Source organism: Hydra vulgaris, chromosome 07 (genome assembly GCF_038396675.1).
Source record: "Hydra vulgaris chromosome 07, alternate assembly HydraT2T_AEP".
NCBI classification, from domain to species: Eukaryota; Metazoa; Cnidaria; class Hydrozoa; order Anthoathecata; family Hydridae; genus Hydra; species Hydra vulgaris.
Window position 1 is genome coordinate 24964580 of NC_088926.1, and position 10721 is coordinate 24975300.

Sequence of the window (10721 nt, forward strand, 5' to 3'; positions counted from 1 at the left end):
ATTTCTCATGTTTCCATGTTAGTTAATTTAATAGACACTGGTTTATTTCTAATTGATTTAAATCTTTCGTATTTTTGATGTAATTTTTTCTGGTGTTCAATATTTTTTCTGGTGTTTCACAATTTTTCTCGGTCTCCCAACTGGTCTTTTAACATTTACTTCTTTCACTTCAGTCATAATAGATTCTTTATTTAATAACCCATTACCCATAGCAATCATTAGCAATGTAGCGAGATTGTTAGATGTTTTTGAAATATTATTTTCTTCTAATTTTTAATAAAAATTTTTAATAAACAATATTCATTTTATTTCCGTCTGATTGAAATTGTAACCATTTATCAGATATTACAACAGCAAATGCTTTAGTATTTCCTGGAACAGCCGCATTAAACTTTGCTTTAAATTGTACATCTTCTACTGATGATTTTAATCTTTCTGATTGTTTACTAACATCAAAAACCATAAGTGGGTATAAATCTTTATATTCAGAAGGAGGTATGTTGCTTTGTGTGATCAATTTATTCATTCCATAAAATTTTTCACTAAACACAAATGCATCTCTATAGGCTCTTGAAAATTGCTGATTTGGGAATGATAAATTATAATCAACAGCAGGATATCTTTCCTGATTAAGCATAATGTACATATTTTTCAAGTCACAATGATCAAATATTGAAGGATTAAGTTTTTGGTTTCCATCTTTATTTGTTTGAAATCCAACAATAATGTATCTTGGCTTTTCAAGAGATGTCTTTACGCTCAGTCTCCAAGAAAATGTAGTAGATTGTGAAAAGATATAGTATCACACTGCCGCGTACAAAAAGATACTGGAATTGTCACTTTTGATTCAATAGTTTTACAAAGATTAATCCTAAGTCTAAAAGTTGCATCATCGTCACTTTTTCTTACAAGAGTTAGTGTATGTTTAAATCCATAAATAATTTTGTTGTAATCATCACAGAATCCAAAAATATGCCTTAAAGGTATGCTAAATGAAAATGTTCCTTTTGTAGTTGGTTTCTGAACTATGTATGCTTGTCTTACTGCAAACCCTGAGTTATCAGCAAGTACTGCTGTTGCTGCAGAATCTTTATACCGCAATTGATTTAATCCTTGTTCTGATTGAAAGTGGCTTTGTTATTTAAGCAATCCTAACATTGTAGTTGCTTGTCCTGGATGATAAACATCTTCTACTTGTTGGTTTGATAATTGATATGATATTTGACTAAATAAGTGCATAATACCATTATTTGTAAATGACATTGCATCTGCATTAGCATAAGCTGTTCCATAAGCTTTAAGAAGTCCTCCTTCAAACAAGAAAAAAGCCTAAGATGGAAGTGTGAACAAATCTTGTTGCTCAACGTTGATTCTTATTTCTCCAGAACTATTTAGATTTGTACGAGCCACTGGCTCATATTGATGGAATTCAAATCTTTCAATTCCTTCATCCACAGTTGGGATTTCTGTAAAATTTAATACTTCAGAAGTTGCCATTTTGTTTTTTTATATACAATATAAAGATTTTTATTTTTTTTGCCAACTAACAATTGTATAAAAAATAACGCAAGTCTAAGACCGCGTCCTTTTTTAATTAGATCTTCTATTCTTAAAGCATTTTCATTTGAGATTTTTTTCTTTTGATTTTTTATCGCAGCATCCATCATTAATTTACTTATATTTATTGTTACCTCATCAGTTCCATTATATATTAAATTTGAAATTATTTCTTTACTATTTTTATTAATGATGCTTTTTCAATTAACTGTTTTTCTTTTTCAACTGCAATACCTCTAGCAGCTTCTATTGCTGATGCTGAAAGTTCTTTTCCTGCTGATTTAGCAGCAGTTAATACAGTTTTTCCTAATTTGCTAGCAGCCAACCTATTTAACATAGCTGATGATATTCTTGTTGCTTTTAACGCTGCAGCTCGTTTAAATAAATTTTTTATACTGTCGAATATAGCACTTCCTCCAACAATATGTTTCTTTAAATATCTCTTATTATGAACAATTAGCATTTTTTATGTGCTATATATATATTTTTTTTTATATGTATTGAGATATATGTAATTATAAATTTTTATATATCGATTTATACTGTGCACTATTTATTACACCTTGCCGTAATAATTCGTCACAAATTGCAACAGCTTCATTTCTTGATCCAGTGTTATCTGCTTTGCATGCAGCTATACGTAATTCAAGCATTTTAATTAGTACATTAGGGTCGCTAGGAAGAATCATAGCTTGTAATTCTGTTCCTTTTGTGTCACGCTTCTCATTTTTCTTTATATCTCTCCAAATTGGAGCTATTATTTCTCTGTATTTTCCATTCCTAGATTACCTTGGTTTGTATGGATTTTCAGTAGTAATTGCATCTGTTTATATTAATATATTTTTATAATTTTTAAGATCATCTTCAGTATATAAAAAGTTCTTATCAGAATTAAACTTTGTTATCAACTCCCAAAGACCAGGAGTACCATAATATGTTTTACTATCAATAATTATCATCATCATCATTAATAAATATTGGTTTTTTTCCGATGTATAACTTGTCATCCTTAGAATGTATTCCAAATGTAGTATCTGTAGACTTTTTACTATTAGTATACATTCTTAGATAATCTGTTGCAATTTTTCCGAGCCTCAAGGCCTTAGTTTCTTTATAAGAAGGCATTAGTTCTTTATTTGCATGCTCAGCCAATATATCAGAATAAGCATTTGAAAAAGAGAGTGCAAAAATACTAGATTGATCATAAAATTTAGATATGTTTTCTTTTATTCCAGCTTGACTATCAATTAATAGCTTGTACAATTTTGTCAAGTTTAACTGTAAATAAGCTTCACCCATCTTTTCATATAAATCATTCTGCTGTATTCTTTTTTTACTATCTGAGAATTTTTTAACAATTTGATCTCTTTTTTCAGGATCTTCAATTTTTAGAAATGACATTTTATTTATTATAAAATAAAAAAAGCACAACATAACGATTTATGTTGTGTTTTATGTTTTACGTTTTTTTTTATTTTCCGTTTTTTTTTACGTTTTATTTTAATAACTTATTTTGTGTTTTTACGTTAACATTTTTACAAAATCTACTTTGGAGTATATTAATTGCCTCTTTTCTTCCTTGTTTAATTAATGATTCCTTGCTTTGTTCATCAATTTCAGTTTTTATTTTTGTTCAAATCTGTTCAAGCATTACTTGAAATTTTTCAAGTTCGCCAAGTATTTATTCATATTCATTGTCATTTATATGTCCATCTACTAAAGATTTAGAAATATAACCACTTATTGTGTTTAGTTTTGAATCAGCAAGTATCTTGATCTTTTCTTGTTTTTCTGCTTTTAAATTTAGTTTTTTATTAATTTGTCCACCTACTATTGATAACACACCTGCTCCTAATGCTATACCCTCACATGCAATAACTAATGGTGCTGCAATTACTGTTGTCAAAATTACCAATTCCAATAGTTCCAAATGCCATCGTGCTTGCTAGTAATACATTATCAACTGCTGAAATTATTTTTACAGCTCTATGATACTTTTTACTTAACATAGTTCTCTTTTCTCTCTCGCGCTCTTTTTCTTTTTGAATCTCATTAATTTTTTGTAGACGATATACATGAGCTTGGTTTTCAACAGGTGACTGATTTTCATCAGGTGCATCTGGAAGAGTTGGGTATTTTATATTATAATTATATTCCATTTTTAGTCATGGAAAAAAAAATATTTTCAAAAACTATTTAAATAAATTGATAATGCATAAACTTCCCCTTTTTTAATTAATATATCAGAAACAGAATTATTAACAACATTTACTACAATATCAGCAACAGACTCTGATATTACAGAATCTTTTAAACTTAACATTTTTAATTTAAGTTCTTGTTGTAGTGAAACTAACGCAACACCTTCATTGATTGCTACACCGAACTTTAAAATAATATTTTGATGTGATAAAGATTTTATTGTAATGTCATGTAGTGCAAATATTTTATATCTATTCTCATTTATTAATACTGAAGGGCGTTCTAAATCTTTGTGTGGCCTAAAAAGTATATGAGGAAGTTTAACTCTTTTATATTTGTTTATAAATTTATGCATTGGCGGATTATTTCTTGACATTTTGTTTCTTTTATATGCAATATAAAAAAATTTTTTCACATATTTGAAAAGATTTTCAAAATAAATAATCAGAGAATCATATTCAAAAATGGAATATTAGGAAATTGTGAATTTGGTCCTAATAATAAACCAGAGCCTGCTGATGTATATCCATTCCCACTACGTAAGTACATTCCATCACCTACAGAACCTCCTTTCCTCCATGGTCTCAAGTATAAACCATATCCTGCAGCTGTCATTTTAACTCCTTGTTTATTCTTTTTTAAGTACACAATACCCCTTCCAGAAATTTTATCAATCATAGCTGATCCAGCTGCTGAACCTACTCCTGTTAATAGTCCTGTTGCAAGTGCCGGAGCAACGCTTGATAATAAAAATCTTCCAGCTGTACAAAGTTAAGGTAAAAGTGCTCCAATAAATCCTCCTTCTATTTGAGAATTGTGAGCTAGTTGTGCTTTACTTAAATTAATTATTGCACCAGTACCTTTTTCATATGCTCTTGTAATTTTATTCAAATTGTGTATTTGTTACAGCTAATATTTGTTCACCATTAAGATCTTAATGTGATAATTTAATACTAGCTCCATAACCATCTTCAATTGCTTTTTTAAGTTTTTCTAATTGCGCCTGCGAAACATTTACCTTAATATTAGTATATTTACTCATTTTATATTATAAAAATTATTATTTTTCTCTTTATGAAATCTAATAGACAATTCTTCTCCTCGTAAATTCATAGGATTTCCATTTTGATCAAGCAATTTAGTTTCCACTTTTGAAATTGTTTTTAGTGTTACTGGTAAATAAATTAAGTTTAACGGCTCTTGAACAATTTCAAATCCAAGACTTACAGTTGGGAGAAATGAATTTATAACGTTTTCCGTTCCTCCATTTACATATAATGATTCTATTATATCATTTGTAACACGTATTATATTAACACTTAATATGTTTACTATATCAGTTGATTGATGGTAACCTGATGAATATACTCCACTGTTAAAACCAAAAACAGTTCTAACTGAATTTGAAGTTGTAAAATTAACTTTATAACCAGATGCAACATTTAAAACTGATCTTAAGATATTATTATTTCCTTCAAGCTTAATACCTGCAACTCCTGCACTTATTTGGTCGTTTTCTAACATAATCAAATGAATATATCCATTTATATCAGTAATCTCATAACGTCCTTCTGGAATGTTTATATCCTTCCAAGTTGATCCATTATTTGCGCTATATCAAAAATTGTTGTTTGAAGAATTAATATTAGGAAATATGTCTCTAAACTAACTAGAACCATTTCATATTCTCTGTCTACTCTAAGTCGAATAATTGGAACAAACGTAGTTTTTATAATATTACTATTTCCGCTCACTGATAAATAATATGCCATTTTTTTGTTTTCTTATATAGAAGATAATATTTTTTTAATAATTTTTGTAAAATTAACAAGTGTGTATATAAGAAAAAATTAATCCTCTTCTATACTTTCCATAATCTCTTTTAGAAGATAGATCTATAAAAACAAATCTATGAGGCTCTGACCAAGCTTTCTTACAAAAACTTTTAAACTCATCTTTTGTCGTATTACTTGAAACATGATCATTAAAAATATGATTTAAATTCTTTGAATCTTGTGGAAATAAACAAATAAAATTTGTATTTTCTCGTAGTTTGCCAAGGTAACATAAATTAATTTTGTGTAAAATAGAAACAATCTACATTACTTCCTCTTATATAATATTTTTCACACTTATTTTGCTTTGTTAATTGTAAATCATCAGATACCATCAAATTATTCTTTTTGACGAAAATTGGAGACTACATCACTGGACACCCCATGTCCAACAGTTCCCATCTTGTTGACACAAGTTGGAATAGTGAACTGAATTGCATGGCTTCGGTCCTACATCTAAAGAGTGCAATTATCAACTTATGTGCAAATGAAGATATTTTTTCTTCAAAGACCATCAGTGCATCACAGTGGAAATCAATCGAGGGAACAGTAGAAATTTTGGCACCACTTAAAGAAGCTACAGAAACGTGGTCGGCTGAGTCTATTCCAACAATTAACACTGTCGCCGATTCTCTTTATTTAATCCATGACAAAATTGATCAATTTATTGAGACGGATGGAAAAAATGGCTACGGTGTCTTGTATGCAAAAAACTTGAAAAGCTGCATTGAGAAAAGATTTCCTCTTTGTCACACTGGAAACTTATTGAGTGTTGCAGCAAACTATTCAAATCCTGCTTTAAAGGGACTTCACTTAAAGCTCTTCAAAAAATTTTAAACAACAAAAGAATGGTTAGCCTCACAGGTTAAGGATAATGTTGAGTGCCAACCTGTTGCCAGAGTCCCTTCAGCAGATTTGTTCCCTAATTCAAAACTGAAGCGCAAGTTAAACGTCAGACTTGAAACACAAGAGCCAACATCTGAACTGAATCCTATTTTGAGCGAAATGTGTCAGTATGAATATCTTCCTGATGCCAAAAAAGACTTTCCGATTCTTGATTGGTGGAAATTGCATTCAAATTCATTGCCAAAACTCTCTTCATTAGCTAGACAAATTTTAGCTATTTCAGTAAGTTCAACTAAATCAGAAAGAGTTATTAGTTCAGGTGGAAATGTCGTCCGATCATCCAGACACAACTTACACCCAGAAAAAGTAGAACAAATCATCTTAATCAGAGAAAACATTGTCTTGTTGGAAAAGTTTGGCAAAAAAATTCTGAATTAATATTTGAAAAAGTTGTTTACATTTGACAAATTTCATTTGTGTCTATTTGTCAAAACCATGTTTACATTTTTTTTTTTTTTTACTTGTATTTTAATAAATTTGTTTTCAAAAATTGTTAAATTTCTCGTCTCGTCTCGTTCTCATTCTCACGAAAAGTACTAACTTCTCGTCTCGGTTTCATCTCGGTCTCACGAGAAGTACTAACTTCTCGTCTCGGTTTCGACTCGGTTTGAAAAAACCTAGTCTCGCTCATGTTTACAAAAAATGAATGAAAGTTTAATACTTTGCGTTTTTCTTTTGTTACAAAAAATCATAACAGAAATTAAACTGAAATACAGCAAAAAAGTGGAGTCTAAATTATTTTTTATTTGATTAACTTTTTTTTATTCTTATCTTTTTCAATGGGGTTGGTGCTGAGTATCCGGTCTCCTAAGTATCCGGTCTCGGACACGGTTCTTACCACCAAGTACCCGGAATTGGGGGACCCAGCATTTACTAGTTTCAGCCCACCTCTAATTCCAACCAGGTCTACAAGTTACTCCGAGCCATGCACCGCACATCAACAAAAAGTCAAAAGTTGCAACGGTACATCAAGGAACAACATAGTTTGTGTAAACCCATATATTTCCTCTTCAGTTAGATTTCAAAGACCTGTGCTTTTACATCGAAATCCACCCATGTTGTGAAAGGTATTGTGACCATCTAATGAGGGGTTGGTAAAATCAAAAAAGTCAACAAAAAAAACCCGTATAAATGCATTTGATTCTATCTTATCGTCTACGCTGGATAATATTTCGAAAAGCTTTGCTTCGTTATATGATGAGCAGAGTTCAATATTGGAAAGAATTTCGATTAGAGTCTTGGATTTAAAGTGTCTGTGCAAGTACACAGACAACCCGATTTGAATGTTAGAAATGATCTTACTCCAATATGATGCATTTACGTTTTAGGGTTTTCTCCTTACTCTTTTTGTCCTTATTAACCACGTTTTCAACAATGATTCGTAAGCATTATGGAACTTGTTCTTATAAGGTAACCATCATATTCTGAAATATAAGATATTGTTCTAACTTATAAGCACGACAACGTATGTCCTCTCGAATAACTGCCGCAGCTGTCTCAACAATCCGACGTTGCTCATCAATTCTGTAGGCGCATCTTTGAAAATACCAATTATTTGTTAAAATCTTATGACTTGCATAAAGGAAGCAAAAAGTTTTTTTTTTTTTTGCCTAAAACGGTTGTAATAAATAAAACGTCTCCAAAATCTCCAAAACGTGTTGAAAGTTTAATTTTAAAAATTTTCTCTGTGTACTATGCAAATTGAATACTAGCATTCGTCATTATCACAGAAATAATCACATAATTAATTGAAAGCCAAATTTTGTTCTAAATTGCACCGACAACAAGGCTTTCTTTTAATAACTTTCTCTTTTTTTTTGAAAACTGCAACAAACAGGCTCTGTGATATCGCCCTTCTGCTGCAACCAAATCTGTTACACTACAAACCCGTGCTTGAACCACCTCGTCCCATTCATCATTCCACATTTGAACTAACTTTCATTGAAAAGCCGTGAGGTTTAAGTTTTAAGGAAAGTCTTAAGTATGTATATATACTGCTCTCAGTCAACCAATTTTGCCCGGCAGCCTGAAAAATCAAACCCTGAAATAAATATCACAAATTACAATTAATGCCTGACCGGCTATATTCAAATGGAATGTTATTACATCACTATGTTGAAGAGTCGTATTGCTGCCTCTTAGGTTCTTCCCGTAACTCAAGCAATGAAACCATTATGGTAAATATTAAAAATGGCTTTCAAGCTGTAACACCTAATAGGTTTCACTTTGGAACCCAACAATTCCTCGCCATCGACTTCAGAGCTGCAAGCGATTAGCATCTATCTGTGAGTCAAAAACTGGAAAACACAGGCGAAAGTATCCAAACTAATATAAGCGTACAGCTGGGACTAGGTTGGTGGACGTTGTTGTATTTCTAGAAATCGGACGCTGTCGCACAGTTTGAGCAAGGACATTTTATTAATGTTGTTTACTAAACAATTTAGTGCAGAAAATTTTTTTGCTCATGTGAGTATGGACCTTGAAAAAAAATTTCAACCACCTGGTCAAGTGAATTCAAACCCCTATTTTACATCTAGTTAACAATAAAGTTAATTCAAGAATTTCTTTAGCGTCCAAGAATTGTTTGGCAATCAACTTACGTAGAAACACTTAGCTTGGAAATAACTTAGATTTATAATTACTTTGTTAATCAACGAAAAGAGTGCACATGGTTAAGTCATTATATAAAATTACTTATCATTAAAAATTATTTATCTTTTAAAATATTTTTTTTTTCGTGTTAAATTCAAGTGTAATTTGTAGTCACGTGTTGTGCCTAAACGATGTGTTTTTAAAATAGATTTTTAAAATCACGTGATCATTTTATGTTTATTTGCGCTTAGCTACATATGAAAACATCTTTTAGAGCGGCTCCTAATTTCAACGATGTAAAATTAATTTTCGTTATAACGATTAAAATTAAATTTAATTACGTCCGGAAGTTTTACATTACCATTCCATTTTTTTTTAATATCGTTTGTTACAAAAAAATTTAGTTCATTCCCAACAGAGCAATTTTAAATTAAGTTTATTATGGTGTGTATGTTTATGTACATGAATTTACTGACAATTACAACTATTTATGTTTAATTAGTTAACCTGCTTATATCACCTACTTAAAGTTGTACGTTTTTCTGTAAAATTTATAATTTATTTTTAAATTGGAAAAAAAAAAAAAAAACTAATAGTTTAAGTTTTTAAAAAATATATAAAATAATAACCATAATTATTTAATTTTAACAATTTGATATAAAATTTTTAAGTTATTGATTATGTGTAGTTTGTTTATTTGCTACATTATTAAAAATTCATCTCCAATTGTATTTAAACATTATTAAACTTCTGATTAAATAATAATCTTTAATGTTTAAAATGTCAATATAAAAACTACAATAATAATGATGAATGTAATTATTCTCATATATTGGTAAAAATAATTTGCAAAGTAATTTAAAAAGTTTTTGTTTTTGCAAGTCAGATTTATAATCAGATTTATAATATATAAAAAGTATAATTTTTGCATAGCTCCAGAATTTGTTTCTACAAGCATTTACGCTCACTGTAGCTAGTTTGCCTTATTGCACCAAGACCATAAAACTCGACATTTGTCTGCACAAATTGATTTCAAATAATATTAGTTATGTGTTAATGCATTATGTTTGCAATGACTAAATAAGAAGCATCAATGTATGTATATATATATATATATATATATATATATATATATATATATATATATATATATATATATATATATATATTTATATGTATGTATATATATATATGTATATATATATATATATATATATATATATATATATATATATATATATATATATATATATATATATATATATTCATGATATATCTATTGCAGACATTGCAAACTTAGTGTTTTAAGTGTCAGGAAATTTATATAACTTTGCATGCTTTTATATGATTTAAATGTTTAATTAATGTTGGATTTTTTATTAGAGCTGCATACTAATGGTGAGTTATAAATAAAGATATAATAAATAGGTGAACAATGTGATATTGTTTTTTGCACACTTTGAGTTTTAAAATGCTGACTTTAAAGTTTGTTTAAACCTTCTTCTAGACAAAGATGTATTAGCTAAGAATAATGAGAATAAACAATTTAAACCCTTGGCCAATATATGTACTGAAATTGTAGCAGATAATGATATACTTTCAGTATGATGTTATTAATGACATTTCATA

The 10721-nt window shown here is 29.3% G+C and overlaps 1 protein-coding gene across 1 annotated transcript; it reads right to left on the reverse strand.

The window, feature by feature from the left end:
- Positions 1 to 286: 286 nt before the first annotated feature.
- Positions 287 to 1497, reverse strand: LOC136082649 (uncharacterized). Its single transcript, XM_065802063.1, has 3 exons — positions 1404 to 1497; positions 1157 to 1310; positions 287 to 764 (listed from the first exon to the last, which is right to left on the reverse strand). The coding sequence occupies exons 1-3, from the start codon at positions 1495 to 1497 to the stop codon at positions 287 to 289; spliced, it is 726 nt and encodes a 241-aa protein (XP_065658135.1).
- Positions 1498 to 10721: the final 9224 nt, after the last annotated feature.

Excerpts from the sequence above, each read along its gene's own strand:
- LOC136082649 (XM_065802063.1), bottom strand. The coding sequence starts at position 1,497 with ATGGCAACTTCTGAAGTATTAAATTTTACAGAAATCCCAACTGTGGAT. Across the intron at positions 1,311-1,403 it reads TCAATATGAGCCAGTGGCTC|GAGGACTTCTTAAAGCTTAT; the intron begins GTACAAATCTAA and ends TCTTGTTTGAAG. Across the intron at positions 765-1,156 it reads CCAGGACAAGCAACTACAAT|ACTGAGCGTAAAGACATCTC; the intron begins GTTAGGATTGCT and ends ATTTTCTTGGAG.